Source organism: Drosophila melanogaster, chromosome 3L (assembly GCF_000001215.4).
Source record: "Drosophila melanogaster chromosome 3L".
NCBI lineage: Eukaryota > Metazoa > Arthropoda > Insecta > Diptera > Drosophilidae > Drosophila > Drosophila melanogaster.
The window spans coordinates 11,093,304-11,120,822 of record NT_037436.4 but is presented as its reverse complement, the minus strand read 5'-3'; the positions used below and the strand labels follow the sequence as shown (position 1 = coordinate 11,120,822).

The 27,519-nt window shown below is 43.2% G+C and overlaps 14 protein-coding genes across 25 annotated transcripts, besides 2 other annotated features; 10 read left to right on the top strand and 4 right to left on the bottom strand.

Annotated features, from left to right (window-relative positions):
* The first annotated feature begins 39 nt into the window (after positions 1–39).
* FoxK (Forkhead box K) lies at positions 40–6,654 on the top strand. Of its 8 annotated transcripts, none has more exons than NM_001274773.2 (9): positions 40–213; positions 2,758–3,518; positions 3,654–4,153; positions 4,298–4,395; positions 4,465–4,682; positions 4,749–4,933; positions 5,011–5,106; positions 5,243–5,339; positions 5,405–6,654. In NM_001274773.2, exons 2-9 carry the CDS (start codon positions 2,809–2,811, stop codon positions 5,736–5,738), a joined length of 2,238 nt encoding a protein of 745 aa, NP_001261702.1. In that variant the 5' UTR covers positions 40–213; positions 2,758–2,808; the 3' UTR covers positions 5,739–6,654. The 8 variants fall into 8 exon arrangements, with proteins under 8 accessions (NP_001261702.1, NP_001261701.1, NP_729672.1 ...); NM_001274772.2 differs by having other exon boundaries at positions 4,462–4,682; NM_168443.3 differs by having other exon boundaries at positions 3,654–4,157; positions 4,320–4,395; positions 4,462–4,682.
* Positions 6,655–7,082: 428 nt separating this feature from the next.
* Sod1 (Superoxide dismutase 1) lies at positions 7,083–8,542 on the top strand. The gene is made up of 2 exons (NM_057387.5): positions 7,083–7,249; positions 7,975–8,542. The coding sequence occupies exons 1-2, from the start codon at positions 7,184–7,186 to the stop codon at positions 8,368–8,370; spliced, it is 462 nt and encodes a 153-aa protein (NP_476735.1). The 5' UTR covers positions 7,083–7,183; the 3' UTR covers positions 8,371–8,542.
* A 163-nt stretch (positions 8,543–8,705) lies between these two features.
* Positions 8,706–11,133, bottom strand: emei. Its single transcript, NM_140182.3, has 7 exons — positions 10,984–11,133; positions 10,419–10,793; positions 10,023–10,318; positions 9,704–9,961; positions 9,461–9,635; positions 9,135–9,398; positions 8,706–9,078 (listed from the first exon to the last, which is right to left on the bottom strand). The coding sequence occupies exons 1-7, from the start codon at positions 10,984–10,986 to the stop codon at positions 8,959–8,961; spliced, it is 1,491 nt and encodes a 496-aa protein (NP_648439.1). The 5' UTR covers positions 10,987–11,133; the 3' UTR covers positions 8,706–8,958.
* Positions 11,134–11,317: 184 nt separating this feature from the next.
* Positions 11,318–12,003, top strand: CG34012 (uncharacterized protein). Its single transcript, NM_001038912.2, has 3 exons — positions 11,318–11,494; positions 11,557–11,679; positions 11,753–12,003. The coding sequence occupies exons 1-3, from the start codon at positions 11,348–11,350 to the stop codon at positions 11,957–11,959; spliced, it is 477 nt and encodes a 158-aa protein (NP_001034001.1). The 5' UTR covers positions 11,318–11,347; the 3' UTR covers positions 11,960–12,003.
* Positions 12,004–12,090: 87 nt separating this feature from the next.
* On the bottom strand, positions 12,091–12,588 carry CG12522 (uncharacterized protein). The gene has a single exon (NM_140181.2). It carries the CDS (start codon positions 12,558–12,560, stop codon positions 12,147–12,149), a length of 414 nt encoding a protein of 137 aa, NP_648438.1. The 5' UTR covers positions 12,561–12,588; the 3' UTR covers positions 12,091–12,146.
* Positions 12,589–13,240: 652 nt separating this feature from the next.
* On the top strand, positions 13,241–13,815 carry CG32073 (uncharacterized protein). 2 transcript variants are annotated; one of them, NM_001300097.1, is made up of 1 exon: positions 13,241–13,815. In NM_001300097.1, exon 1 carries the CDS (start codon positions 13,466–13,468, stop codon positions 13,793–13,795), a length of 330 nt encoding a protein of 109 aa, NP_001287026.1. In that variant the 5' UTR covers positions 13,241–13,465; the 3' UTR covers positions 13,796–13,815. The 2 variants fall into 2 exon arrangements, with proteins under 2 accessions (NP_001287026.1, NP_729668.1); NM_168442.2 differs by having other exon boundaries at positions 13,447–13,815.
* A 9-nt stretch (positions 13,816–13,824) lies between these two features.
* Positions 13,825–15,472: a mobile genetic element.
* Positions 15,473–16,418: 946 nt separating this feature from the next.
* Positions 16,419–16,483: a mobile genetic element.
* A 466-nt stretch (positions 16,484–16,949) lies between these two features.
* On the top strand, positions 16,950–17,402 carry CG32071 (uncharacterized protein; the record flags this gene model as incomplete). Its single annotated transcript, NM_168441.1, has 1 exon — positions 16,950–17,402. One exon carries the CDS (start codon positions 16,950–16,952, stop codon positions 17,400–17,402), a length of 453 nt encoding a protein of 150 aa, NP_729667.1.
* A 390-nt stretch (positions 17,403–17,792) lies between these two features.
* On the top strand, positions 17,793–18,948 carry Elo68alpha (Elongase 68alpha). Its single transcript, NM_168440.3, has 4 exons — positions 17,793–17,968; positions 18,040–18,202; positions 18,286–18,457; positions 18,523–18,948. Exons 1-4 carry the CDS (start codon positions 17,817–17,819, stop codon positions 18,822–18,824), a joined length of 789 nt encoding a protein of 262 aa, NP_729666.2. The 5' UTR covers positions 17,793–17,816; the 3' UTR covers positions 18,825–18,948.
* Positions 18,949–19,124: 176 nt separating this feature from the next.
* Elo68beta (Elongase 68beta) lies at positions 19,125–20,148 on the top strand. The gene is made up of 4 exons (NM_001104110.4): positions 19,125–19,320; positions 19,388–19,550; positions 19,607–19,778; positions 19,840–20,148. The coding sequence occupies exons 1-4, from the start codon at positions 19,148–19,150 to the stop codon at positions 20,139–20,141; spliced, it is 810 nt and encodes a 269-aa protein (NP_001097580.1). The 5' UTR covers positions 19,125–19,147; the 3' UTR covers positions 20,142–20,148.
* A 96-nt stretch (positions 20,149–20,244) lies between these two features.
* On the bottom strand, positions 20,245–22,411 carry APP-BP1 (beta-Amyloid precursor protein binding protein 1). Of its 2 annotated transcripts, none has more exons than NM_140178.4 (6): positions 22,071–22,411; positions 21,849–22,013; positions 21,147–21,792; positions 20,747–21,080; positions 20,436–20,684; positions 20,245–20,376 (listed from the first exon to the last, which is right to left on the bottom strand). In NM_140178.4, exons 1-6 carry the CDS (start codon positions 22,136–22,138, stop codon positions 20,264–20,266), a joined length of 1,575 nt encoding a protein of 524 aa, NP_648435.1. In that variant the 5' UTR covers positions 22,139–22,411; the 3' UTR covers positions 20,245–20,263. The 2 variants fall into 2 exon arrangements, with proteins under 2 accessions (NP_648435.1, NP_001261699.1); NM_001274770.1 differs by having other exon boundaries at positions 22,071–22,194.
* CG33947 (uncharacterized protein) lies at positions 22,267–24,327 on the bottom strand. Its single transcript, NM_001316483.1, has 2 exons — positions 23,762–24,327; positions 22,267–22,731 (listed from the first exon to the last, which is right to left on the bottom strand). Exons 1-2 carry the CDS (start codon positions 23,808–23,810, stop codon positions 22,682–22,684), a joined length of 99 nt encoding a protein of 32 aa, NP_001303412.1. The 5' UTR covers positions 23,811–24,327; the 3' UTR covers positions 22,267–22,681.
* Positions 22,637–23,377, top strand: Irbp18 (Inverted repeat binding protein 18 kDa). 2 transcript variants are annotated; one of them, NM_001274769.1, is made up of 2 exons: positions 22,637–22,823; positions 22,951–23,377. In NM_001274769.1, the coding sequence occupies exons 1-2, from the start codon at positions 22,713–22,715 to the stop codon at positions 23,179–23,181; spliced, it is 342 nt and encodes a 113-aa protein (NP_001261698.1). In that variant the 5' UTR covers positions 22,637–22,712; the 3' UTR covers positions 23,182–23,377. The 2 variants fall into 2 exon arrangements, with proteins under 2 accessions (NP_001261698.1, NP_648434.1); NM_140177.2 differs by having other exon boundaries at positions 22,951–23,306.
* A 250-nt stretch (positions 24,328–24,577) lies between the features above and the next one.
* CG46439 (uncharacterized protein) lies at positions 24,578–27,452 on the top strand. Its single transcript, NM_001382156.1, has 2 exons — positions 24,578–26,628; positions 26,684–27,452. The coding sequence occupies exon 1, from the start codon at positions 24,774–24,776 to the stop codon at positions 26,328–26,330; it is 1,557 nt and encodes a 518-aa protein (NP_001368938.1). The 5' UTR covers positions 24,578–24,773; the 3' UTR covers positions 26,331–26,628; positions 26,684–27,452.
* Iyd (Iodotyrosine deiodinase) lies at positions 24,578–27,452 on the top strand. 2 transcript variants are annotated; one of them, NM_001382155.1, is made up of 2 exons: positions 24,578–26,628; positions 26,684–27,452. In NM_001382155.1, the coding sequence occupies exons 1-2, from the start codon at positions 26,472–26,474 to the stop codon at positions 27,388–27,390; spliced, it is 864 nt and encodes a 287-aa protein (NP_001369045.1). In that variant the 5' UTR covers positions 24,578–26,471; the 3' UTR covers positions 27,391–27,452. The 2 variants fall into 2 exon arrangements, with proteins under 2 accessions (NP_001369045.1, NP_001163414.1); NM_001169943.1 differs by having other exon boundaries at positions 26,362–26,628.
* Positions 27,453–27,519: the final 67 nt, after the last annotated feature.

Sequence of the window (27,519 nt, the reverse complement as noted above, 5' to 3'; positions counted from 1 at the left end):
CCTGATTTCGGGCGCTAGCGTTGCCAGCATTTTGCTCGAACTGATCTCTTCTTCTTCTCCTTCACCGCGCTGAAGCAATAAGAATCGGGAAAACCGCATTAAAATCGCTGAAAAAGTGCACAAATCGGCTTTAAATTATTGCCCAATTACTAGTGTTACGTGCATATCGAGAGATTTCATAAATTGCAACAGCCAACGATTTTTTCCAACAAGGTACGCAAAATAATAAAAATAAACAAGACGAACAGAAAAATAATATACACACACAAACACGCAGCGAAAAACGTGTTGTGTGCAAAAAAAAAAGACTGAAAAAAAAGAACAACAAAAACAGTTCGAGTTTGATAACCAACGGCGAAAATATAAACAGCAAAAGAGAGAGCGAGAATTAGTAGTAATAAAAATCAATAGCAGAGTGAGCGGAAAATCAGCTTAACCAGCTAAATGGCATATAAATAAATATAAGGTTTTTATTTTGGAACACGCTCATCCAACACACATGCACACGCGCATACACGCACGCACACACACAGGAGTAAAGGTATGGGTGGCCTCAAGTGTGTGTACATATTTTGATGTTAGGTGGGAAAAAAGCGGGCGGCAAGTTTACGCAATCGCCGAGCGAAAAGCAAAGAGCAGCAGCTATACGTTGTGAAAAGTGTGCTTTTTGTGTGTTTACAAAGAGACAAACAAGACATCCGTCGTTTGTATGTACGTGCCTATGTATGTATGCGCAGGTGGAGTCGGTTGCTAGCTGAAAAATCAACGAGCGGCATTTTTTACGCATTTCCAATACGCCACATACATATATACGTGCGTCGTTTGCGCGTGTGTGTGTGTGGTTGTGTGTATTTTGGTGTTTTTATTTATTTATTGTGCTTCTCTTTCGTCGTTTGCCGTTACGAGTGATGTATGCATGTATGTATGTACTCGCCAAATCTATATGTGGCTGTGTGTGTGCGTGTGTTTACTTATATGACCGTATGTATGGGCGTTTGTTTGCCTTTTGTTGTTCTCGTTAATTTTATTTTGGTTTCGTTTTGCATGTTTATGCATGCAAGCTCGATCGATTTCGATTGATGGGTAGCCATGTGGGGCCTGCCAGTGCGAGAGTTCTCAATCCGTTCATGTGTGTTTGTGTCGCGAGTTCCAGTGTATGTGCGTGTGTTGGTGCCAAGTGGAACCAAACAAGTCAGAGAGTGGAGCAGTGTTGCCAACGTTCGTTAATAACCGCATTAAAAAAGAAGTCGCCTTTTTTTGCTCCCCCTCCGCCCCTTTGCCAGAGAAAACTCAAGATACAGATCGTTCTGCAAAAGTTTTGGTTGCCATGGAAGTTCAAGTCCCTCTGTGTGCACTTATTTTCTCCTAAAACACTCAAACAATGATGCATTTGCGGCGAATTCCATAGTTTGCCATTTGTTGCACAGGTGCATAATAAAGGGTTTTATAACTTTAATAGTGGTGGCTGGCAAATAGCCTGTTGTTTACATTCTATCGAAACGTGTTCAAAATCAACTAGTGCAAAATATGTAATTACTTTTATAAGTAGAACAACGTGTCCCTTTAATAGATATTTTTATAAATTTTAAAACTAATTTTAAATAAAATTAGTTGTTTAGCCGGAAAATGTGATCAAAAGTAAAAGGAACTAAATAAAGGTAACAAAAAAAAAACAACTAATGAATACCATTCTAGAAACATTTATGTTACATGTACATACATACACATGCAATGCTTCATTTTCGGGCGCTTTTCCTTCGAGTGTCACATGGACACAACTTTTTAATGCAGCTCTTTTCTGCTTTGAATGATTTATTCGCTATTTGTGGCATGTAATCGCCTGTTGGCAACACTGGCCGCAAGCTCAGTTTCGTTTTTGTGGAGAGAGGAGTTACCGATATAAGTGTGGAGTTGGAGAGCGGAGATTTTCCATTCCCGGGAAAGCAAAAAGAGCGCAAGCGCGAGCCCGCTATTTATCAGTAAATAGAGTGTGTGTATGTGTGTTTACTCACGTAGTTTCCGCGGCGAGTAGTAGTAGTTGTGTTATTATTATTATTATTTTTGTTGTTGCTTCAATCGGCGCTTGTTTTTGTTGCCGACCGAGGTATGTACATATGCATGTACATACATAAATACAGCGGTGCAAAGGTGTGATTGTGTATGTGCGGCTGCGGTAGCAAAACAGAGTAAAGCAAAAACCGAAACAGCAACGGTGTGACTTAGTGTGTGTGTGTGTGTGCGTGTGTATATTTGGAAAATAATTTGTGGCTGACGAAAAGAAGAAACCTTGAGGCCAAAGCGAAAAGAGAGCGAAAGGCGCGTGAAAAGCTACCAAAAAACAGGAAAAAATTGAGGCACAATCAGTGCGGGAATAAAACAACACAGTTCTCAATGTGCAAAGTCAATAGGTAAAAAACTTTAACTGCAAACTATGCAAAGGCTTGGATTCAAAGAAAACAAATAAATGTAGATACCCAAACAATCATGGTGTTTATATCATGTTGTGCAATTTTAGTGAAAAGAACAGATAATAATCAAAGATAAGAATGTAATAAATAAATGAGTTATATTTAAATTCAATCACATTTGAATAACTTTTTTAGGTAATTTATGTAATGATATCAACGTGAATATCAACATGAAAAAGCGTGAAAAACGTGGTACCCATTTCGTGAATTGTTATTATTTACCGCTTTGTTTAAGCAAAGAGTTTTGAAACAAACCTATTAACGACCATTCATTTCGATCATTTTGCAGGCCAACAACAACACTAAGCGAGCATAGGACAAGTTAGGCACTTACCTTTCAATGGCCGCCACTACCACAACAACAACCACAACACTAGCAACAACCACCGGCAATAGCAGCTCCACAAACAACAGCAGCAGCAACAACAACAACAGCATCGCCAGCAGTCACAACAACAACAACAACATTGTTACCGTACACACCGTACTGAACAACCCACCCACCAATACTGCAGGCGGTGGTGTTGCCGACGCCGCCACCGTTGCCATTGCCAAGGACATGTTGCAGCTGCATCATGGCGCAGCAGCAGCAGCAACAGCGGCGCTGAATAACTACAACAATAGCAGCAACAATAACAACAACAGCGCCGATCAGCTGACCGGCAACAGCAACAATTCAGCAAACCACCCACCTGCCACCAGTAGCACCACCAACTCCTCCTCATCCTCCACCACCTCCGCCAACACCAACAACCCCTCTGCCAATGCGGCATCGACATTAACATCATCTTCCCCGCCATATGGAGAACTACGCTTCAATCAGGAGGTACTGCCCATCACGGATGCCGTGACAGTAATCGGACGCAACTCGTCCACGTCGCTGGTTCACTTCAACGTTGCCGAGAACAACCTTGTGTCGCGCAAACACTTTCAGGTGCTCTACGATGTGGAGCTGCGAGCCTTCTTTGTCCAGTGCCTAAGCAAGAATGGCATCTTTGTGGATGATTTCCTGCAGCGCCGCAATGTGGATCCACTTCGTTTGCCGCAGCGGTAGGTATACCACCAAGGGAATCGCGAAGCAATATGAACATTAATATTAACTTATTGTTTGACTAAAGAATTCTTTCCAATATACCATTTTATGCACACTTATCTCTAATGCAATGCCCCATATTCATATTGCAGCTGCTACTTCCGCTTCCCGAGCACGGAGATTCGTATCGAGTTCGAGAGCTATGTGCCCGCCACTTCATCGGATGCAATTGACGGTCATTCGCCATCGTTAGTCGTTGGTGGTGGTGGTGGAGTAGCTGGTGGTGGAGCGCACGTTATTATTACACCGCTACCGAGGGACGAACTTCACCAGCAGCAATTGCATCACCACCAGCAACAGCCGCATCTGCAGCAACAGCAGCATCCACACCACCCGCCAGCGCACCACCTGCCGTTGCAGCAGCAGCAGCAGCAGCAACAACCGGCGCACCACCCGCTCCCGCACACACCACACCACCCGCTCCACCACACAGCACTGCACCAGCAGCAACAGCGTAGTGGCAGCATCGTTGTGGCCCCTCCAGCTGGAGCAGCTGCCCACCTAATTGCCGGCGATGGACCCGGCATATATTCACCGCTCAAAATATCCATACCCAAGAAGGAGCAGAAGAGCCCCTACCTATCACCAACTGGCAAGTGGAATTTCATTCTATATAACATTTGAATCCTTAAATGCGGACCACATTCAGCCGTTTTAAATTGATTACGGAGATTTATTAAACTGTTATAAAACCGAATTTTCTAATTCTAATGAAATTGTTTAATTGTCATCGCAGGTACAATAAGCGCTGCCAACAGTTGTCCGGCTAGTCCACGTCAGGGTTTCATTCAGAATCAGCCCAATAATTACAATAACTACGGTAACAACAATACAGTAAGTGAACCACTTTAGAGATCGCCATAAACTATATGCATACTAACAAACAATGAACATTTGCAGCAGGATCTGTTCCAGACTCCCTCCACAGCCAGCTACAATCACAACGAGAAGCCGCCGTATAGCTATGCCCAGCTCATCGTTCAGGCCATATCTGCCGCACCGGACAAGCAGCTAACGCTCTCGGGCATTTATTCGTTTATAGTCAAGCATTACCCGTATTACCGCAAGGAGACGAACAAGGGCTGGCAGAATTCCATACGTCATAATCTCAGTTTGAATAGGTAATGTTGATCGATGCTGGGAGTGATAGTAGAAATTGTTTCAATTACACAATCGACTTTCTGCAGGTATTTCATCAAGGTGGCCCGCTCCCAGGACGAGCCCGGAAAGGGTTCCTTCTGGCGTATTGATCCGGACAGCGGTGCCAAGCTGATCGACCATAGCTACAAGAAGCGTCGCCAGCGAAGCAGCCAGGGCTTCCGGCCTCCATACGGTATGCCCCGCTCGGCGCCAGTCTCGCCCAGTCACATGGGTAAGTGACAATCGTTTGTCAGAGGCATTGCATCATATATATATATATATGAACTCTTTCCTGTCTTCTCCCCACAGATAATTCGCGCGAGAGCTCACCGCTCCAAGATATTGTGTTGCAATCAGCACCTGGATCACCGGGCATGTCGCTGGAACAGCGAGCTGCTGATCCCGGTATGTTTTGCTCAATTTAAATCCGTTTCATTCAATTCCAAAATCGAGTTGTTAAAGTATTGTTCTCCAAACACTCGACTTGGGAATAGAACTTTGAGAAAGTCATCTGATTGTAATCTTTGGGATTATCTTGCAGAAATTATTTACAACTCACAAAATGCACACCAGCAACAGCAGCAACAACAGCAGCAGCAGCAGCAGCAGACACTGTCAAACAATTCCAATCAGTACAGGTGAGCACAACATTAAAATGATTCATTCAATGCGTGTCTTAAACATTTATTTTCGTATTTTCCAGTAGTGGCAGTCCGTACTACGTAACCAATCAAAGCTCTGGAGTGGCCACACCACAGACGCATGTGGAAGGAAGCGCAGCGAGCGGCGGCGGCGGAGGCGGCGGGGTTGGAGCTCTGCTTGCGCTAAAGAGGAACCATGTGATGGGCGGCGGGGCATCGCAGCATACGCTGCATCAGCAGCAGGCCGTGGCCCAGCAACAGCATTCAGAGATTATCTACGAGGAGTTGCCGACCGACTACAGCGGCCACATTGAGGCCAGCGAGGAGGAGTGCGTCACCACTGCCACCGATGCCACCGTGGCCAAGCGACCCAAGTATGTGTCGGAAGTGCTCTGATGCGTGCGGATCCAGAAGCACCGGCAGAACAAGGGCAAATAGTGAGGCCCATGGGTGTAAACGATTAGAAAGCAAAAACAAAAAAGTATCTCCATCTTGTATATTGAATTTGCCAATCAAAAACCTATACCTAAACCCCGAAATACAAATCAAATTAAATAGCCACACACGCAGAACTTAAGGAACATGAACGCACGCGAAGAGCAATGTATATGTAAATTGATATGGAACATTTTACAAATAGCAACTGTGAGATGATTGTGTTTGAAATGTTGGCCATGCAGCCGTTCAACGGCGGCGACTTATGCAAGCACACATTTTGAAAATTCGAAAACCCGATTCGAAGTAACGACTTTATCCCCTAGATCTGACGAATTCAATATGCTCGATGACGCTACTCTCTAAGTAATATAATAAATTTTAAGTTTACAACAAGGTAAAGCAGCAAACAAAGCAAAATTATCTAGATATATGCGATTGATTATTGTAATGATTGATGATTATGATGTTTAAGATGTTATAGCTATGTGACCGAATTGTGCGAGAAACGTGAAAAAAAATTTGGGGAAAATTAAGTAACAAGCAAGCAAACCACACAAGTAACAAACAAACAAACAAACAGGCGAATGAATAATATTACCTATCTACATACCTTTACCTATATCGATTTAAATATAATATATATATATATGTGTATATATATATATGTATATCTATATTAATATATATACAAATTATTAAAATACAAACAAAAACAAAAATGATGAAAATAAATAAGTAATATCTACAAATTTACGGATACAATAACAATATATAAAGATTGAAATGATAGCACATTATTTCTTATTAATGAAGAAAATCCCATTTAAGTGTTTGGACAAATTGTGTATTAAAAAAAAAAACAAAAATCAAATGTAAACTTTCTTGTTTCAATTTGTTAATATTTACCTGCTTTAATTGAATTAGATAGATGAATGAATACTAGTTGATACTAGTCAACAGGAGCGCAATCAAGTCTGGGCATTTATTGGGGAATTCCTGGATTCGTTTTTTATTTATACAAAACAAAGTAAATTGAATAGTTCCCGCCACTGTCATTGGAATAAATGGAAGGCTTCCAAGTGAACCACCCGTTCGTTGAACAGCTCAAAAAATTCAACGCCATTTGTGCAGTAAAATTGTTCCGTTTTCAAATTTTGTAATTTGTAGCTTTTATCCTTAAAAATGTAAATAAATGTCCCAATAAAACATGAGCTTGAAATATTACAAAGAAAAAATGCTTCCAGTAACGGCATAATAGTGTGAACGAAACTTTTGCACAACTGAACACTAACAGTAAAAGTTCCGCATGTATTTCTAAGCTGCTCTGCTACGGTCACACCATAGAAGATACCTGGAAAGTTCTCAACTTTTTTCGTTTTGATAAATTGATTAATTCATTCGAAATGGTGGTTAAAGCTGTCTGCGTAATTAACGGCGATGCCAAGGGCACGGTTTTCTTCGAACAGGAGGTGAGAATCCAAAATCATTTGAACTTCTCTGCTCGGCAAAATGTACGAAAAACAGAAGTTCTAAAGGTCAAATAGCCGGCTGCACCCGCGGCCCCCTCTTCCACTTCAATATGCTGCTTTAAATTCTGTCGAGCATTTTAATTAAGTCCGATTTGAGTTTACGCCTAGTCACCCAGCAAGTGCACCTTTATATTTATATAAGCCGCACCAAAATGCGCATATGTGTGTGCGCTCAAGTGCCTACAGCAAAGGTCACGAAATTGGTACTGGACATAAAAAGGAGTTAAGATATAAAGCTCACTTGTTCGTAAAGTATCGTTAAATATCAACAAATATTTGTTTTAGAATAAGCATTAGGAATATGGGAATAATTAGAATGATGCTGTTCATAATTAATTTGTACATCAAAGTCAAAGCAGCAATGTCAAGTGTCAAGTAAACGATTATAAACTTGATGATTACAGGTTATGTTTCAGTGCCGAGGAAATTTATGTTTTTAATCTATAAAGATAACCAAATGTTTACTTTGCTGCCTATAAATATTTCCGTTTAACGTGTGTCTATTAACAAATGTTATTTTCTATAATAACCTATTATCATATGAAGTTGGCCACGCTCGTTATCATAATCAGTGCTTCTGCTCACTATTATACACAACTTGTGTCTTATCAGTATTCGAGTATTATCTGAAGCGTTATAACCCAATCCCTTCATCCCGTCCACAGAGCAGCGGTACGCCCGTGAAGGTCTCCGGTGAGGTGTGCGGCCTGGCCAAGGGTCTGCACGGATTCCACGTGCACGAGTTCGGTGACAACACCAATGGCTGCATGTCGTCCGGACCGCACTTCAATCCGTATGGCAAGGAGCATGGCGCTCCCGTCGACGAGAATCGTCACCTGGGCGATCTGGGCAACATTGAGGCCACCGGCGACTGCCCCACCAAGGTCAACATCACCGACTCCAAGATTACGCTCTTCGGCGCCGACAGCATCATCGGACGCACCGTTGTCGTGCACGCCGATGCCGATGATCTTGGCCAGGGTGGACACGAGCTGAGCAAGTCAACGGGCAACGCTGGTGCCCGCATCGGGTGCGGCGTTATTGGCATTGCCAAGGTCTAAGCGATAATCTATTCCGATGTCGGCCACTGTGCTGATCTACTCTATTTAGCACTACCCACTGGAGATATACAAACGATATACATACTTCTAAACATAAATACATAGCCTGTGGTCTGTTAGTTGATACGCAACCTTTGAGGTTCAATAAATTGGTGTTTTGAAATTGCCCCATAAACAAAAGTTATAGTTTTCATTTGAGTTGAGATGGTAAGAATGAATATATCACTTGTTGCTCGACGAATTCGCAAGTAGAATCGGGTTATAGATTCGTATGAAATGAATTACATATTAGATGAGTGCAGAACCCAAAAATCACGATGAGACACACATTCGTTCATGTTTTGATAACATATCTCCGTTTTAGATTATTTATTTATTTTTGTAATTACTTTGGTTACTCTCCGGGCAGCCTGGTTAAAAGTCTTTAAAACACACTTTATAAACAATGAGTTAGGTAGTATTATTTACAAAAAATATTGTAAATCAAGATACTCGCCACATGAGTAGAAACTAATATTAATTTCGTGTGCGGTATAAATTCACTACAAAAGAACAAAGTCATATACTACGACGGGGATTTAAATGAACCTAGGTCTTGTTGAAATATGATTGGTAGACAATGCCCAGCGATGAAGTGGCGAATAGGGTGAAGTAGCTCCACCAGGTGGCAAAGCCCAGGAAACCCTTGTACACCTCCGTGGAGAAAACCTGAAAAAGAAATTATGATTAAAACTGGCATTGACGTGCACAGCAAGGATTCTTACGTTTTTCAGGCTGCTAAACGAAGCCTGCAGCGATTGCGCCGACTCAATAATATTAAAGTCACCATCTCCTTGGGAAACGGCAACACCAGCTCCTTCCGTTTCGCTAGCCGCACACTCGTGCTGCAGGACAACGCTCTCGCGGAAAATACCCGACCAGCTAAAGCCGCCCAGACTTTTGTACATAAGTGTGAGATAAAGGCATAGGATCAGTGGGGCAGCAAATTGCAGCGTCACAACACATAGATAGTAGAAAATAGACGAGATCTGTAAAAGGGAAAGGAGGATTTACTCGATGAACGTTTGTATAAAATAAAGACTGCCTCCACCTTCTGCTTGAACTCTACGTTGGTGATCCGACCGGCCTCCTTGCGCAGATCCATGATCTTGTCGTGGGCCAGATTCAGGTACGATTGCAGATATATGGGCATCAAGGCGAAACGAACCACCACCACAAAGATCACTAGCAGCAGGCGAAGTGTCTCAAAAACGTGTGGCTTCAGTCTGCAAAAATAATCGGGATGAACTTGTTAATTAGTAAAAACTAATTTAATGTGAGTAGGTTAACTCACAGTGGCTGTTGCATTCCTTGGAAGACGCGCACCGTCAGGTAATCGCGGCTAATGGGCCGAATCCACAGGATGACCAGAATAAAGGGCAGCACAAAGCTGAGATTCAGGAGCACTTGCAGCAACCGGTTGCCGCGACAGTACTTCAACGAATCCCAGTGCATCTTGGCCATCCGCAAGCCGGGGAAGGTGAACAATGAGCCGAGCAGGCCGCAACCCATGGCCAAAAAGAACTTGACCACGATCTTGGAGGCGGGACCACTGAAAAAATAAGAATAAGAGTGTAAATAAATAGAGATACGCGAAACAGGGGCGAACTCACGATGATGGCAGGCCCTGCTCGGTGAGGAACTTGGAAGCGCTGGCATTAAAGCTCGCATAGGCATCCTCCAGTCCCGTCTCCAGAATGCGCTCGTCAACGATCAGCACGACCATGGCCACCAGCAGGTAAACCAAACAGGCAACAATCACCATCGACCTCTCGCCGATGGACTCCTCGCTCTGGAAGTAGAGCACCGTAAGCGAGGACAGCAGCTTCAGGGCAAAGAAGATGACCAGCAGGCACCACACCATGCTCAAGTTGACCTCGTGGCGCAGCGGGTAGTAGAAGTGGAACAGCTGTGGAGGGGAATCCAAAATTAGTAAGTTATGGTATGCATTCCTAGAACTAGGATCACAGTAGTCGGATTTTCAGGCGAACAACCCGAGCTTTACCCACCTCGGAGACCACGTAGACGATCCCCGTGTAGACACTGAAGTCCAGCAGCCATTGATATTCGGTGAAGTAGCGCAGGTGGACAACATCCCGTTCCAACACCGGTGACGTCAACAGCTCCACCTCAATGCTGCGCGGTATGTGGAATTGTGCACCCGCCGCTCCTCCTGAACCATTTGCCTGCTTATTTCGACCACCTTTTGGTGGCTTCTCCTTGGGCACACCGCCGCGGGACCGCAGCTCATCGTCCGTGGGATGCAGGTATCGATAGAGTCCGGTGCGGCACAGAATCCACTTGGCGAAGGAGTAGTGTGGACTCAACTTCTGGATAACGCTGACCATCACCAAGGTGATGACCAATTGGGCGCCCAGCACAGCCTGCAATGGTTTCGAGAGACAGCTTATTAGAAGACATTTGGGAGCACATGTAGTGGCTATTTTTGGGTCACTGCGCTACGGTCTATTTTTGGTCCATTATTACGGCGGACTTTTCATTTTTCCGGGCAAGCCGGTTGGCCAGTTGTACCCAATTAAAAGTCCAGTTTTCCGTCATGTCCACTCATCTTACCATCGCTTTCTATTGCCGTGGAGCCGAGAAAATGTGTGAAGTTACAGCTTGTGCTAATTCCAGCGTTAATTAATTCATCATTGTTAATTAAAAACGGAAATCTCGAACAATTTTCGTTGAAAATTTTCTTTTGTGCGGGCAGTGTGACCGTTTTTGCTTGCTGAAAAACGTCGAAATAAAATATGGCACACTTTTCGCGAATCAGATTAGCGGTTTTTTTAAATCTGGAAATGTTCAATTTAACCTAATTTCACTGTTTTTGTTTTGTGAGTTTTTCAATTAAATGTTTTAACAACATTCCTTTGACTTTAGTTTCCTAAATAAAACTATTTAGCTATATCCAAATTCCTGTGAAATCTGAAAAATGTCGCATGGGAATAAGCAAAATTTCACCAAGATCTGGGATCTTGGAAAGTGGGAATCGCGGGATATAAAGCATTACAGCACAATATCGCGAATCCAAAAACAACTACGTCTCGGAAACTGGGAATATCTCTGTCAGCATCCAGAGGTATTGATGCGATTCAAATTTTCAAGCCTACCGATTCAGTCAATCGCCTTTTTTTGTTTCAGATACGGGCCATAATTCGTGTTATCCTTCATCAGGCACTCAATGGAAAACCGAAGCCGGAAAATCTCCGAAAATTTGTTGCTGATTTGTTCAACTGCGCACAGAATCCGCTGCTAGTGCCTATGGTAAAAAAAATGTCTACGCCCAAACGAATATATCTTAAAATATTTATGTTTTTAAATAACCAAATTTGCGTAGATTAACACACAGCTGAAGTACGTTAAGAACGAATTGAAACGTGGCCGCTGGAGTCAGTTCGACGCCGAGATGCTCTTCATGGAGAGTCCATCGACGCACTCACTCCTCTCGACGGCATCCGAGGATAGCAATGTCCATCCGGTGCTTACATATGCGCTGGTCTTCAAGAAACCCGATGAGTGCGGCATCGACAAGCCGCCGTTCTAGCACCAAAACTAAATTTATGTATTAAAGTCCAAAGTACTACAATTAACTCCTTGGTTTGCGTTCATTGGAATCTCGAAAAGATTGGATTGTGCAAGGGCAAAAGCTAATCCAAATATATACATATGCTGTTTATGCATTTTTTACATCTTTATTTACTATTGGAGTCTATTTTATCAGTAGTGTATCGTTAGAAGAAGGCATCACGACGCCTGAATCTTCCTTCGCGCACACGGATGCGCCTCACGACGCGGCCACCATCCTCGTCGCCGTCGCGCTCTCTGCGGCGCCTTAATCCACCGCCAACGCGTCGGATGATGATGATCCTCCGGCGGCGGTGCCTGCGGCGATGTTTCTTCTTGGACTCCTCAGTTGTGCTTGTGGTGGTGGTGGTCGCGGCAGTTGTGGTCGTGGTAGTGGCCGTTGTGTCCGATGAGGAGGAACTGCTCGTTGGCGAGGTGGAGGAACTGCTCGTGGGCGAAGTGGAAGAGCTACTCGTCGGCGAAGTGGAAGAGCTACTCGTGGGCGATGTTGAGGTTGCCTGCGAGGACAGGACAACCAGCGTGGCCAGGACGGCCAGGGATAGCGCAAGAATAGGACGCATTGTGACTTCTCCTTTGAACTGAGCCTTGAATTCTGGTTCTATCACCCAATCTACCGACTTATTTATAGTTGGTCCATCTGAAGCATCTGGAGTAACTGCCAGATCTTCGGGTGTTTGTAGAAGTCACATGTAACGTAGCTCGGGATTTTCCCACTTCTGGATGCTTTCGTTGTTAAAGATCTGGTTATTGTTATGACACAAAAGAAAGTATTTGTATCTTTTGTTCTTTCAAAAGTTTGGAATACAGCTTCTTAAACACTTAAATTCAGTTATTAAACTATTATCTTAGAGATAGTTCAAAAATTTGGAATACAGCTTCTTAAACGCTTAAATTCAGTTACTAAACTATTATCTTAGAGATAGTTTACGATGCGATGAGATACATATACATTTGTATATACATTTTGTGAGGACTAATACTACTACTTTCCGGATTTCGCTTGATTATTAACTTATGAGCTTGTTTAATCAAATTTCTATAGAATATTTTAATGAATGTCTTGAACTTAATTTTGTTATTGTGTTCTTTAAATATATTTTCTACTTATAGCTCTTTTCAAGTATTAAACATAAGCGCTACTAAGTAAAGTAAAGCAAGACTAAGTAAACAGCGTGTGAATATTTAAGTAAGTGACTGACAAGCAAACAAAATGAATAACTGAAATTCTCGCTGAACAAAGGAATTCAAGTCAAAGTGTGTATAGAAAAGAAAACATTTCTAATTAAACAGACCAAAGAATTAATAGAATGGATGCTGTCATTTGTTAAAATCGGATTCAAAATCTGAAAAGTTTCCATTCACCTGACGTAAATTGGTAAAGTGGAGCAGAGCTATAAATGCGGCTTAACATATTCGATACCCGCACATTACCTCAAAGTCTCCCAAGGAATCAACCACAGACAAAATGAAGCTCGTCGCAATCACATTGGTCGCATTTGTGGCCATTTGCCTGTATTCCGTTGATTGCACCACATCCGGTACAGGATCAGCTGCTACCAGCGGATCCGGCTCTAGTTCCGCCAGTGGAAGTGGAAGTAGCAGTGGATCTGGAACAGGAACTGGCACGGGAACTGGCACGGGAACTGGCACTGGCACCTCGACTACGTTGGCTCCCACGACCACCACTACCACAACCACCACCGTTGCTCCAGTGAAGAAAGTCCATCGGAAAAGGCGCCACGTCATCCGGAAAATCGTACGGAGGCGCGCCGGCGAACGAAGGCGTCGTGGATAAATAGAACGCAAAGTTTTTCGAATTTCTTTTTTTTTTTTATTATTAATTTATTTATTAAGGCATACGGGGAAGTCTTGAATCCCCTTTGTGTCCTTCTTATCTATTAATTCAGCCCATTTGGGCTCGCCGGCTAACTATAGTTAGCTTTTTCAAATTTACAGTAATTTAACTACAATTACATAACAATCACATATAACAAATAGGATTTAAGATAAGCGTCAGCTTCTGCGGACCCTTGTCAAAGGAGATCGGGTAATGAGATCCCTCGGTTGCCTTCTATTGAGCCTCCTTGGTGGGCGAGATCTGTTTAAAGCGCTGGCCAGCCGATTTCTGTGGCGCTCCAGCCTGTCATGGTATCTGCTCGAGTGCTTGTTTATTTCGTCAAATACCGTTGCGAGTTTCAGGTCTCTGTGCAGGGTGGTGTTTCGAACAAACCACTCGCAGCCGGTGATGAGTCTTGCTACCTTATTTTGAATAGCCTGGATCCTTTTGATGTGGCTGTCGCAGGCTAAGCCCCAGATTTGGCACCCATACTTCCAGTTTGGTGCTAGGATCTGTTTGTAAATTGTCAGCTTGTTGGATAGCGACAATTTACTGCGCGAAGAAAGTAGCCAGTAGTGCTTCGCCACCTTAGCACGTAGGCGCGTTCTGATGTCGGTCACATGCTTGGAAAATGTGAGTCTGCGATCCAGAAGCACTCCAAGGTACTTTGCTGCGTTCGGCTGTGGTACGGGGACTTCCTCGATGTAGACGGGCGGTGGCGTTCTCCGCTTTAAAGTGAAGCAGACGTTGTTGGATTTACTGCTATTGATGCCAATATTCCATCGTCTTGCCCATTCCGAGAACCGGTATGCAAAGTCCTGGATACCATCGGCTGCGTCGTGCTCGCATCGGGACCTGTAGGTGACGCACACGTCATCGGCAAATGTGGCCAACATAGATTTCCCGTAAAGGCTTACATCTGGCTGCGGCATGTCGTGGCTATACAGGCAGTAGAGCAGGGGGCCGAGGACACTACCTTGTGGAACACCAGCTGCCACGTTGTGCTCGGTGGAAATTGCTGAATGAAAGCGCACAGCGAACCTCCTTCCTTCCAGGTACGATTTCAGCAACCCAAAATATGGAGCAGGCAGCGTCTGCTTGATTTTCAGTTGGAGTCCAATGTGCCACACTCGATCAAACGCTTCTCGAATGTCCAAGAAGAGGCTGTTACAATATTCCTTACTGTCGTAGGCAGTCAGAATTTGCTCGACGACTCGATGGAGCTGCTCGACAGTACAGTGGCCAGCACGGAAACCGAACTGGTGCTCAGGGGTAATCCCCTGGGCTTCCATAATCCTTACAATCCGGACAGCAATCAGTCTCTCAAACACCTTCGAAATTGAAGGGAGGAGACTGATCGGCCGGTAGGAGGCGGGCTCCCTTTCCGGCTTGCCAGGTTTGTGGATCATGGAGATTATCCCGAGCTTCCACTGATAAGGGAAGTATTGCAACCTCACAATAGCGTTGAAAACCAACGTTATGTAGAGGATCGCTTGTCTGGGCAGGGCCTTCAATGTGGCGTTGCAGATAACGTCATGTCCAGGTGCTTTGTTGTTACTCTGGCGCACAATGACTTCGGCTACCTCGCAGGGTTCAAACGGCGTGATTGGCATATCCATTTGAAGCGCTTGGTTCGAATTTCTATCAATGCAATATGAATTAAAAGCAAATGTTATAATGGTCAAATGACAAGACTTTTTATCTATTGAATCGCTTTGTTCAATAATTCTAATTTGTTGTTAATGCGAATTCTAAATACTTGGTTTTAATTTTAAGTCCATGTTGATAATCATTTATGATCAGTTCGATTTGTTTTATCTGTTCTGTTATTTAAATATGATAAGATATTTATATAGATAGGATAGGATAGGATATTTATATAGATAAAATTTAAAATAAATATTTTAGTAGTACTATTAAAAAAAGAACGTAATTTTCATAATGCACAACTACAGGGTATCTCTTGAATGCAAGCTTAATTGAATGATATGCATTTTTGGTGGCTAAATTCATATAAATGTTGAACGTGATTCACTTGGATTGCTTTGCTTGCAAGTTTAGAGATTTAGCTGATCGTTTGGTCTTAATAATATAGATTAAAACTTAAAAATTCCAACAGAAATTGAAGCTAATTGTTAAATTTTGCTAAAAAAAAATTTGTATAAATGCTTTGTAAGCTTGGAGTGTTTCGCTGTTATGTTTATTAAAAATAAATCCTGTGCATGTAGCAATTTTGTGTTATTATTTTTCTTATATTTGAAAATTAAGTATATTGAAAGCTTTGTCATATGTAGTACTAGTTTACTAGACAATCAGCACATACATATGTACTTTAAAACATAAATATGTAAAGCATACTTATTCCACTCAAACAAAGCTTTAATCAAATTAATCAAATTGCGCGCAAAAGAAGCCGTGAAAAATAAGTAAAAAGTAAATGAATATAGAACGCTAGAAAAAGTTCAAATTTTCAAAAGTGCGGCCGTTTTTTGGGCGTGGCAAGTAAGAATCCGGAAACAATCTTGCGATGCATCTACATATGTCTCTGTGATCTGCATTCATAATGTGACTTTCTCAGCTTTTTTAGTTTTATAGTTTCTAATATCTCGTTCCTACGGACAGACAGATGGACATGGTCAGATCGACATGAATCAATATTCGTATTAAAAATATATATCATTTATAAGAAAAGCTGTTACATACTTTCTAAAGAATCAAGTATACCCTAGATAGAAAACTAGCTTAAATTCAGACAAGATTGATATACATTCATCTAGTTAAACATATTTAATAAGTATTATAATAATAATTTCTTATAAAAGATCTTAAAATACACACCTAATTTGGAGTGTGAATCAATATTTCGTAGCTAATACAAATAGGGCAAGTACTAAACCCAATGATAATTGGTACTTTCAGGCTTATTATATAACAATTATCTCATTCTGCATATATCTCTTGTGCTAAAACAATGATAACAATAACGAAACGACTGCAGCTTTGAATTGAAGTTGGAAAATCCAGAGAAAGTTACATATTTGGTAAGCAAACACCAGAAGATCTGGCAGTCACTTAAAATGGACCAGCTATAAATAGGTCGGTATGGTGAGTGATGGCATCCAGAATCCGTAGAGAAGTCACCATGCGTCCTATTCTTGTGCTATCCCTGGTCATCTTGGCCACGCTGGTTGTCCTGTCCTCGCAGGCAACCTCAACATCGCCCACGAGTAGCTCCTCCACCTCGCCGACGAGTAGCTCATCCACTTCGCCCACGAGCAGCTCCTCCTCCACGAGCTCCGCAACGACCACCACGACGACCACCACTACCACTACGGCTGCCACCACCACTTCCACCACCACCGAAAAGTCGAAGAAGAAGCGTAACAGGCGCCGCAGGCGGAGGATCATCATCCGTCGCAGGGAACGAAGAGACGAACGTGGTGAACGGAGTCGCAGGGAACGAGGTGACGAGCGGGGTGAACGGAGTCGCAGGAATCGCGGTAGCGACGGTGAACGCATTGTGAGGCGTTATGTGGTCCGTGAGCGCCGCTTCAGACGCTACTAATAATAAAAAAGCAGGTCAATATTTCTCATAAACCATACAGTTGTCTGGAGGAGATTCTGGTCTGCAGGATGCGGATTGCAGGATCTCGTCTGTGGTATCTGGGCTGCAGGATCTGAGCTGCGGAATCTGGGATCAGGGCTGCGGAATTTGGGTTCTGGGCTGCGGGCTCTAAGCGGCAAACGAGAAAATTTCTCGTGCAGCTTATGCACGTGTATCATTTTTATAGTTTCGCAAATGGGGCTTAAAACTGGCCCACCGGATAAAGTCTTGACCTTTGGATGTAAGCCGGCAGACCTCTTCCCAAACGTTAATGTAAAAAACAAAAAAAAAAGTCACCAAAGATCAGGTATAAAGCCGCAATTCCGCAGTCCACATGGGCTAGTCTAGTCGTTTAGCTCTCGGAGCACATATTCGATGGCATCACTTGGCATCTCATTTCATCCATTTCCGGATCAGCCGGATGAACGGACACGCAACTGGCCACTGGTGGATTCATTTTGGACTGTGCCCGTCCTGCTTTCCATTTATTTACTTATGGTGCGCTATGCGCCCAAGTGGACAACCAGGTGAGATCGTCGGAAGACACTTCATCCATAGAACAACTAAACATATGCACTGGCTTTTTTTGGGATCTCAGACACAAGCCGCTGCAGCTGAGAGCTCCATTGTTCTGTCACAGCTTGGCCATGGTGTTCCTAAATGGATATATCTGCCTGGAACTCTATGCGGCAACCAGGGATCTTGACTACAATTTCGGATGTCAGCCATGTCGGGTTAGCTTTGATCCACACGAAATGCGTGTAAGTTGGAGCACACTATTCAGGAATACGAATGTAATCTTAATGCAAATTCTTAATAATATTGTTACTTCATACTTATACAGCTTACAAAGGCATTTTGGTGGTTTTACATTTCGAAAATCCTGGAATTCGCCGACACGGCTTTCTTCATCCTGCGCCAAAAGTGGTCCCAGCTGAGCTTCCTTCATGTGTATCATCATAGCACCATGTTCGTCTTTTGTTGGATTTTAATTAAGTGGATGCCAACGGGTTCGAGTGAGTACCTTAAAAGTGTCTAAATTGGTTGATTTCCTAAATCCAATCTGTTCATTTCCATATAGCCTATGTGCCGGCCATGATAAACTCCTTCGTGCACATCATCATGTATGGCTATTATGCCCTGAGTGTGCTGGGTCCTCGAGTCCAGCGGTTCCTCTGGTGGAAGCGCTACTTAACTGGCCTGCAGCTGGTCCAGTTTACCATTATCTTCTTTTGGGCGTCACAGATGTTAGTCCGTGGATGCGAGTACGGCACCTGGATAACCCTATCGATGGCCATATATTCCCTGCCTTTCCTCTTTATGTTCGGGAAATTCTATATGCAAAAGTACACGGTATCAGCAGTCGGCAAGAAACCTATATAAACCAATAACACTTTTATAAATAGCTTAAATTCTATTGCTCGTTTTAGTTGTAAAAACCAAGTGCATTTTTATACTAATTTTCAAACAAATTGACACAGTTAATAAAAGCTCGACCTTGAATATCAATTAAAATACAGTCAGTAAAATGTTAAGTGAAAATGTTATAGGTAAAACCTAGACCTTGACCAAAGTTTATGCTCCAGCGACTTGTAATTAGATTTTGACGAAAAATATCAACGCATCAACGGAGCGATCAAAATGCGTATATAAGTGACTGACCCTTGGCAGTCGGATCTGATTCAAACTTGGAGCCACCATATGCCATGACGTCGTCGATGGGTAATGATACGAAAACTGAGAGCTATTCGTATCCATTCGCGGATTTGGCGGACGAACGGACGCAGGATTGGCCACTGGTCAAATCGCCGTGGAATATTATCGCACTGCTTGCCCTCTATTTACTTATGGTGCGCTATGCGCCCAAATGGACAGCCAGGTGAGATCGAGTCCAAGCATTTGCACATCCATTACAAACCACCAGCGCTGGCCACTCGGTATTTCAGATGCAAGCCGCTGCAGTTGAGAGTGCCCTTGTTTTGTCACAGCTTGGCAATGATATTTCTCAATGGTTATATTTGCCTGGAGTTCCTGACGGCTTCACTAAGTCTTGGCTACAACTTCGCATGTCAGGAGTGTCGGGTGAGCCATGATCCACATGAAATCCGGGTGAGTTGGCGAAGCAACTGGGAATTGAGAAGTTAAGAATTCGAAATCTGATGCAGATAGCGGCAGCTATGTGGTGGTTTTACATCTCAAAGATACTGGAATTCGTAGACACGGCATTCTTCATCTTGCGCCACAAATGGAACCAGCTGAGCTTCCTACATGTGTACCACCATAGCACCATGTTCTTGTTTTGCTGGACTTATGTCAAATGGCTGCCGACGGGTTCAAGTGAGTTTATATACCTTAAAAATATTATATTTCTAGTAGTAATATCTCGTATTCCATGCAGCCTTTTTTCCAAGCATGATAAACTCTTTTGTGCACGTGATTATGTACAGCTATTATGCATTGAGTGTGCTGGGTCCTCGAGTCCAGAGGTTCCTCTGGTGGAAGCGCTACTTAACTGGCCTCCAGCTGGTCCAGTTTACCATTATCTTCTTTTGGGCATCACAATTAGTTTTCCGGGGCTGTGAGTACGGAAAATGGTTAACGCCAATCGGAGCTGCCTATATGGTGCCATTTCTCTTTATGTTCGGTAGGTTCTATGCTCAAAAATACTGTGTTTCGGCAGTTGTAAAGAAAGCCAAGTAAATATAGCAATCGAATTTGTTAGTAGTATTATAGAAGGGGTTTCAATTGGTTGACTAATTTAATTAGTTATTTGGGGACACAGAATAAAAAGAACGTACAATTTCTATGAAAATACAATTTGTTTATAGCTTCAATGTGACACTTTCTGTGGTTATAGCATTGTATATAAAAGTATTATCGATTGGCTTGTATTGCTTCGTAATGATCTTGATCACCTCCTGGGCAGCGCAGCCACCTGAAAGGAATTAGCAGAATATAGTATCGGTCAACGCATAAACCAAATGGAATATTTACCAATAAAAGCAGACACTGCATGCAACTCAGCTCCGCCATATCGACAAATCTCGTGCAGAACATCATCGCTGATGGTGGCGTGCATTCCCAAATCGCTAAGCATCTTGGCGGCAATGCTCTTCAGACGTCCAATGTCCTGCTCAACGATGCACTCGCCGGGAATGTTGCCACACTCGCTGAGGAAGCGCTCGTAGGCGCGCAGCGCAAAGTTGTATGCCGTGAGGTTGCCCTGCAGCTCGTTGTCCTCAACTGGAAGGCAAGGAAAGGTAAGTCATTTAAGGTTGTTCCAAAATAGATAGATAGATCTTTACCCAGTGGTAGCAGGCGACTGCTCTTCTCGTACTCCTCTGCAATGCGTGTACCCCTTATGACCGCCAGTCCGGCTGCTTCTTTGCAAATGAGACGCACACTTCTCTCATCAATGCTGTCGGCAGGCAAAGCCAACTGCTTAAGGTACTCCTGGCACTTGTGATACACCTGGTCGGCGTCTTGCAGCGCCTGTTGGCGGTAGATGTGCTGCAGGGCGATATAGGAGTCCGTATTGGCAGTCATGTCCGGCAGAACGCCAGGCAGAGGGAGATGGCCCTCATTCTCATGTATCACAAAGTGCTTTAGGGCCTTGGCCATGATCCAAAAGACGTTGCTCTGTAAAAAAAAAAGAAAAACAAATGAAAGTAAAGTATACGTATAAATTCAGATTATATGGGCAACCTTCTTGTTTAACTGTTCGCAGGCATCATCTTCGAATATGGCTTTCAGGCTTTTGGGAACCTGTCCCGCTCCAAAGGCTGTATTGACCGCCTTGATGGCCTCTTCATAGTTTTCCTCATCCGCCTTCATCTCCTCTCTAATGGTCTCCTTCAACTGATTCTTCTCTTTGTAATTTCGAGGCGTTTGAGTCCCATCCGCTTGTTGTTTTTGCCACACATTAAGGTATTTGTGAAGAACCAGCAACCAGGGCACCTTACTGGTCACCTCGGTGCCGTCGAGATGCTCCCGCAAAGCATCGAATGGATGCTCCAGACGCAGATCAAACTGTCGATTATCCGGATGCGCCTCCACGATGCAGTGTTCCCGTATTTGCAAGCGTATTGTGCCCAGCATGCCAAGCGATCGGCAGTAGATTAATGGAACGTTAAGCTCCCATAACCGTTCGGCCAGGAGAAGCAAAGTCTGCTCATTGAGATTGGAGGCAATCACTAAATCGAAGCTGTCGAAGAAGTTCGGTCTGTTGGCTAATAAAAAGTCGGCACTCTCGTCGACATAATCGCCATTTACGTCGGGATTGAGTTCCTGGAGAAGTTGCATGCAAGCCAATGCTTTAGATTTGCCCAGATAGCTGGAATCGAGGAAGAAACTACGGAAAAAGTGACTTTATAATGGTGGTCAGGGAATGTGTGATGGTCTACCGACTTGTTGCCCAGATCCTCCTCCTTGACGGTGCTGCCATCGGCCACAGTGAAGCCTCCGATACCGGGTAGCACCAGTCCCTTGGCAGTTTCACAGCCGACGGCCGTAACATTCACCAAACATACTGTGGCTGCCTCCAATAGCGTCTGTCCATGCTCTCCCCACAGCCTAAATAGGTGTCATCAGTGCTATGCTTCCGAATTTATCAATTAAAACGCTCCTCACCTGATTTGTCTGTCGTATTTCTTGCTTTTATCCGAAAGCTCTGGCGATTTGGGGGCTGGCGAGGACATTTCACTAGATTTTTGTGCAATAATAAGCCGGTTGCAAATAATCCAGTACTGTAAAGCGCCGGCAGCCAATACTTCTGACACAATTTGTTTATTGGGTGGAGTGTTGGAAAAAACACGTTGGTAATTTTAACTGTTGCTTATTTAAAACATTTATTGACTATTACGTATTACATTTCATTTAATTTTATTGCATTAAACTACATCTACGTACAAGCAATCAGTCTTTACAAATAAAATGTATAAACAGTTGAGAAATTAAAAAGTGAAAGTCTGAGCAAACCAAATAAAGTGTCTGGTTGACAGTTTTTGAATAGCATTCCATGGCTATGGTTTTGGGTGAGTTTTAATATTGATTTTCAACATGCAATTAATTTAATTAAATAATACCGCTAACTGTTTGTTGGCTGGGCAGTGTAGGCAGCGCATTTTGCAACACTGGGAGGGCTAATGAACAGCTGTTTTATCGTGTAATTTCACAACAAAACAACGCATACATCGCTGTGTTTTCTTCTGCATTTCCGTCCGATTGCGATCCAATTTGAACTAAATAAATATCAGTATTATCACGGAGATAATGCCGGCCAAAAAGAGAACTGCCGCGTCGACCAGCAAAAATAGCGATTCGCCATTAAGTCCGCACACAGACGATCCAGCGTACAAAGAAAAAAGAAAGAAAAACAATGAGGTAAGTTTAAGAGTTTTGGATGTAAACAGAGAGCAAAGATTGGGAAACATGTTGCTGTGGCGCCGTGGCCCCCAGAAGTCCCCAAAAATAGATGCCCACTATTGATTTATTACTATTCTCGGAACAGGCTGTTCAGCGCACACGCGAAAAGACCAAGAAATCGGCCGAGGAACGTAAGAAACGCATCGATGATTTGAGGAAGCAAAACGATGCTCTTAAGGTTCAGATCGAGACGAGTGAAAAACATATATCTACGCTTAGAGATCTGATCATTCAGGGTGAGAAAACGGAGGACGGCCATCGAATCATCCAGGAGATTCTCGCTGAACCAGATCCCGATCCCAAGGACAATGACTAACGAGGAGCTTCTCCTGATTTACCTTCTTATATTTTCATACTTTTAAGCCATTTCCCATGGTTGTTAACCATGTGTATCATCTTAGTTTTTCGATTAAAATGGTGCAATTGCTCGAATTCTATTACAAAGACAAGCACTCATGCAGACGAGAACAGTGTTTGTTAAAATCCTACATAAATGGTTTTCATTATTGGTGAGTTTTTATCATTTCTCACCAAATACTTGTTTTTGTTGTACTTTTCTTTTACTTTTGTTTATATTGTAACACTTAATCACTGTATCCATGTTGCACTGAATCTAAATTTTAAAATTATCTATATTTAGTAATAGTGATTTCTATTATTTTCGACATGATTCATACAGCTAAAATCATGCGAGTCTTGAATCAAATAAAGTGTCTATTATGATTTTACCCATATCAGTGTTATTTTATACCCAATACTTCAGCTGTTTACAACTACTACTACTATTATTATTTCCTTGAAAGTTGATGAACTCATTAATCAGAAATACAACCCAGATTCCATCATATACATATGTTCTACGTTTAAGTAGAACTTCCGGCAAATTAGATACTAACCGTCGTAAACGTCCAATTTCTCCATGTGTAGGCTAAAGACCTCGTCCATTTTCCGAGATATGAACATATGAACTAAAACTATAGCTATTGAGAAAGTGTCGTTGTGCCGATAGGTTTTTGGTTTCGGGTGTCCCGTTAGGTCTTGCTCTCTTTGCTTTTGTTGTGGGCGCTCCTTCCGTCTTCTTCTTTCAAACACTCACAAAAACATTGATTTACTGCACTTTTCGCACATTCATTTGATGCACAACTCGACGGCGATTTGATTTGGCGGGTGGTTGGTTTCGTGTCGAAATGGAAGTTGGATTGTGGGGCTTTTTTCGCGTTCAATAAATTGCCGTCTTCCGCTAATTAGCACCACCCGCACACTGATTCCGATTCAATATCAATTTGAAGTTGCTCACATGGCACGAGGCGAAATAAACTGAAATGTGTTTTCAGTTTTTACAGCGTTGCTTTGTTGTATTTGGCTGGTCGGCAGCTGAACGTGTATTTCCTTATTTTTTATTTATAATTTCACGTAACTTTATTTTGGTTGTTTTGGCCGCTCTCGCTCGCTCTTTTACTGCACGGCCTTGCTCTCGCTTTTTTCTCTCGCGCAGTGTTGCAAAGTTTTCAGCGAGGAACAGCTGATTCAGTATTTCGTTAAAAACCGTTAAAAAGCGTGGTTGTTTTGAAATTGTTGAAATTCTTGAAAATTTTTTTTTATCTTGTTTATGTTCTTATATTAAAATCCTGGTCAGACTTATATTTTAAATATTAAGTTAATCATATTGTCTATGAAATTTGCAAAAATTGGTATATAATTCCAAGCATTTGAAAAAACTTCACAGTGACACTTACATTCACCCCAAAAAAAGTAAAAAAAAAATAGTCAGGATTACAAAAGTTATATTTCCAGATAATGGTACAAAATTTTTTCGATTTATAATGCTGTTGCCATTAAAGAACCCAAAGACCGTTGAAAGCGAGGTGAACCCGAATGTGACGCTACTGAAGCGCCAGATCGCCGAGGATGGAACCAAAACACAGGCACTGTTACTTCAAGCGTTCCGCTTCGAGTTGCCTAGTGACGCCAATGCATCTCCACTCCTCCAGGATCAGTTCCAGCCACAGTCAGTCAGCAGGAGGCATTAAGCCCGCTTTGGCATCACTAGATCCACCTAAAACACCCAATAGCATCGAGAAAACAAAGAAATCCGGGGGATTTCTCTCTTTTTTGTTTGGCAAACGAGACAGGCGGGCGAGGAATCAGAGTGAGACAAATGGAAACCATATCTCATTGGAGGATCATGATGTCAGGAAGCTTATACGTCTCTATAGCAAGCATAATAGCCTTTACAACCGCCATAATCGCTACTATGGTAACAAAGATATCGACGATGACTGCTACAACAGAATGGTGCGCTCATTTCCGGGAAGAAGCGTCTCGGAACTGAGATCCTGTCTGGAGGAGCTAAGGACGCTCTTTGAGCGGGAATACACCATTATCGAACGTGCTCGAAGGAAGTGTGGAGAGATAATGAGTCCTTCAATTCGCTACTATAATGAATTTCTTTTCCTGGTGCCACATCTTAATATACACTTCGACAAGGATCTTCCTGCCAGTGGAACTAGCCCACTCGCCGCCGGAAAACTTTTGCAAAATCCGATAGCCAACCCAGAGATGTTGTGCCAAAAGTTGACCAATTTCACGGATTTTCCTCTGGCCGGTTTTCCCGGCAATCTACTAACCAAGAGGCCCAAAAAAGACCCCCAAGACCGGCCAAACAAGAAGATCAAACCAATTCCTGATCAAGAAAATGCGAAGCAAGAAAATCCCATAGAGCAGGAAATTCAGGAGGCAGAAAAAGTCGCTGATCATGAAGTTTCGGTAGAAGAGAAAATCAGCGGGTTGGAGGATCAGGAACAGAAAGACGCACTCTCTCCATCGGAGCAGAAGAACATACAAAACAGTAAGGATAAAACCAGTCATCATCATTCCAATTGCAAGATGTCCAGCCATGAGAAGGATTTAGTATCCACCAATTTGACCTGTCCCTGCAAGCCGGAAGTGGAATCCTCACAAAGCCCAGTTTCCTGCCCCTGGATAGCCGAAAATTCAAAGTGTGAACCCCCGTGTCGGGAAACACCACCACAATCTACGCGAAATTCCGTATCCAGTCCGCAAAATTCAGATATTTCTGAATCCAGCAAAGAACCGGCTCACTTGATGGAGAAGGAACCATCCGGTCAGGAATCCGCGAATAGCCAGCAAGTGCAGATGCTTTGCGATATGATACGTACCGAGCTAACCACTGCTCCCGATTTTATATTCTTCGATGCCAAGTGGCGGATCATCGAGATTCTGAGAGAGGTGCACAAGCGCCAATTGGTTCACCAGAAGGCCATTCCACTCAACAATACACGCCGACCGATTCCGCCGCAAAAACGAAAACCGGGTGAGCCCAATCAGATGCTTAAGAATCCAAAATGCATGTCGGATAGGAGTGCCCACGAAAAGGGACAACAGAGGATGTGCGAGCATCACAAGGGCAGCCATTGCACCTACTGCTGCCGGAACAACAACTGAAGTGGAAACCAAAACCCATCCACCAGCATCCATCGCTATCAGCAATAGCCGTGACCCACTTAACCAAGTGATAAGCCAATCCGAGCGCAAAAGCAAAGCCACTTTCTCTCCGTCGCAAAAGCAGTTACATCTTGAAGCACCATGGATGTGGACGAACTGATCAGCAGCTCCAAGCTACTCAAGCATTGGCCAAGTTTATTTATCACTCTGGCGCTGATATGGATCGTAAAAAGATTGTTTTTTAAAGGGAATCGCGTATTAAAAACATATAATTTAGATGAACAAGTCGAGGAGGAGGGTAAGTTTTAAGATTATCCACGGTGAACATAAAGCTATTCTATTCTATTTTCCAGTTGAACACTTTGCCGATCTTGGCGATGAACTGCAACCGGCTCTGGAGGATAAGCCCCATGTGCCCTTCGTTCCCGGCCAGAATCTCAACCCTAATGGAGCCAAACGCTTATATGAACTCATGCGTGGACGCCGTAGCATTCGCTCCTTTAATAGCCATCCCAAACCGGATCTCAGCGTGATAGAGGACTGCATTCGGGCGGCGGGAACAGCTCCCAGTGGCGCACACACAGAACCCTGGACGTACTGCGTCGTACAGGAGCCGGAACTCAAGCGATCCATTCGGGAAATTGTGGAACAGGAGGAGCTGGTCAACTACAGCCAGAGGATGCATCCGCAGTGGGTCACCGATCTGCGACCCCTGCAAACCAATCATGTCAAGGAGTATCTCACCGAGGCGCCGTACCTTATACTGATCTTCAAGCAGACCTATGGATTGTCGGAGAATGGAAAGCGAATGAGGAGGCATTACTACAACGAGATATCCACTTCGATTGCGGCCGGTATCCTTTTGTGTGCCCTTCAAGCGGCAGGACTCGCATCGCTGGTCACCACTCCTTTGAACTGCGGTCCAGCCTTGAGAAACCTGCTCGGGCGACCCGTCAATGAAAAATTACTCATCCTACTGCCCGTTGGTTATCCGAAAGATGGATGCACAGTTCCCGACTTGGCGAGAAAGAATTTGTCAAATATTATGGTTACTTTTTAAGGTTTATTTACGTCCGTGCAGCTTACGAAATAGTTCAATAAAACCAAACTAAAATTTATGGTAATTCTTATATTTTTTCTATTGATAAACGAAATTTTCACATTTTCCTTAAATTTATTCTTCATTATA

Coding starts and splice junctions, on each gene's coding strand:
- FoxK (NM_168446.2), top strand. CDS start 2,809: ATGGCCGCCACTACCACAACAACAACCACAACACTAGCAACAACCACC. Junction 4,396..4,461: donor ACTACGGTAACAACAATACA/GTAAGTGAACCA, acceptor GAACATTTGCAG/CAGGATCTGTTCCAGACTCC. Junction 5,340..5,404: donor AACAATTCCAATCAGTACAG/GTGAGCACAACA, acceptor CGTATTTTCCAG/TAGTGGCAGTCCGTACTACG.
- Sod1 (NM_057387.5), top strand. CDS start 7,184: ATGGTGGTTAAAGCTGTCTGCGTAATTAACGGCGATGCCAAGGGCACG. Junction 7,250..7,974: donor CGGTTTTCTTCGAACAGGAG/GTGAGAATCCAA, acceptor TCCCGTCCACAG/AGCAGCGGTACGCCCGTGAA.
- emei (NM_140182.3), bottom strand. Junction 10,319..10,418: donor TCGTCTACGTGGTCTCCGAG/GTGGGTAAAGCT, acceptor TCCCCTCCACAG/CTGTTCCACTTCTACTACCC. Junction 9,079..9,134: donor CGTTTAGCAGCCTGAAAAAC/GTAAGAATCCTT, acceptor TTTCTTTTTCAG/GTTTTCTCCACGGAGGTGTA.
- CG34012 (NM_001038912.2), top strand. CDS start 11,348: ATGTCGCATGGGAATAAGCAAAATTTCACCAAGATCTGGGATCTTGGA. Junction 11,495..11,556: donor ATCTCTGTCAGCATCCAGAG/GTATTGATGCGA, acceptor TTTTTGTTTCAG/ATACGGGCCATAATTCGTGT. Junction 11,680..11,752: donor ATCCGCTGCTAGTGCCTATG/GTAAAAAAAATG, acceptor AAATTTGCGTAG/ATTAACACACAGCTGAAGTA.
- CG12522 (NM_140181.2), bottom strand. CDS start 12,560: ATGCGTCCTATTCTTGCGCTATCCCTGGCCGTCCTGGCCACGCTGGTT.
- CG32073 (NM_001300097.1), top strand. CDS start 13,466: ATGAAGCTCGTCGCAATCACATTGGTCGCATTTGTGGCCATTTGCCTG.
- Elo68alpha (NM_168440.3), top strand. CDS start 17,817: ATGGCATCACTTGGCATCTCATTTCATCCATTTCCGGATCAGCCGGAT. Junction 17,969..18,039: donor GCGCCCAAGTGGACAACCAG/GTGAGATCGTCG, acceptor TTGGGATCTCAG/ACACAAGCCGCTGCAGCTGA. Junction 18,458..18,522: donor GTGGATGCCAACGGGTTCGA/GTGAGTACCTTA, acceptor ATTTCCATATAG/CCTATGTGCCGGCCATGATA.
- Elo68beta (NM_001104110.4), top strand. CDS start 19,148: ATGACGTCGTCGATGGGTAATGATACGAAAACTGAGAGCTATTCGTAT. Junction 19,321..19,387: donor GCGCCCAAATGGACAGCCAG/GTGAGATCGAGT, acceptor TCGGTATTTCAG/ATGCAAGCCGCTGCAGTTGA. Junction 19,779..19,839: donor ATGGCTGCCGACGGGTTCAA/GTGAGTTTATAT, acceptor TATTCCATGCAG/CCTTTTTTCCAAGCATGATA.
- APP-BP1 (NM_140178.4), bottom strand. CDS start 22,138: ATGTCCTCGCCAGCCCCCAAATCGCCAGAGCTTTCGGATAAAAGCAAG. Junction 22,014..22,070: donor AAATACGACAGACAAATCAG/GTGAGGAGCGTT, acceptor ACACCTATTTAG/GCTGTGGGGAGAGCATGGAC. Junction 21,793..21,848: donor GAGGAGGATCTGGGCAACAA/GTCGGTAGACCA, acceptor CTTTTTCCGTAG/TTTCTTCCTCGATTCCAGCT.
- Irbp18 (NM_001274769.1), top strand. CDS start 22,713: ATGCCGGCCAAAAAGAGAACTGCCGCGTCGACCAGCAAAAATAGCGAT. Junction 22,824..22,950: donor AAAGAAAGAAAAACAATGAG/GTAAGTTTAAGA, acceptor TTCTCGGAACAG/GCTGTTCAGCGCACACGCGA.
- CG33947 (NM_001316483.1), bottom strand. CDS start 23,810: ATGGACGAGGTCTTTAGCCTACACATGGAGAAATTGGACGTTTACGAC. Junction 22,732..23,761: donor GAAATTGGACGTTTACGACG/GTTAGTATCTAA, acceptor TCGACGCGGCAG/TTCTCTTTTTGGCCGGCATT.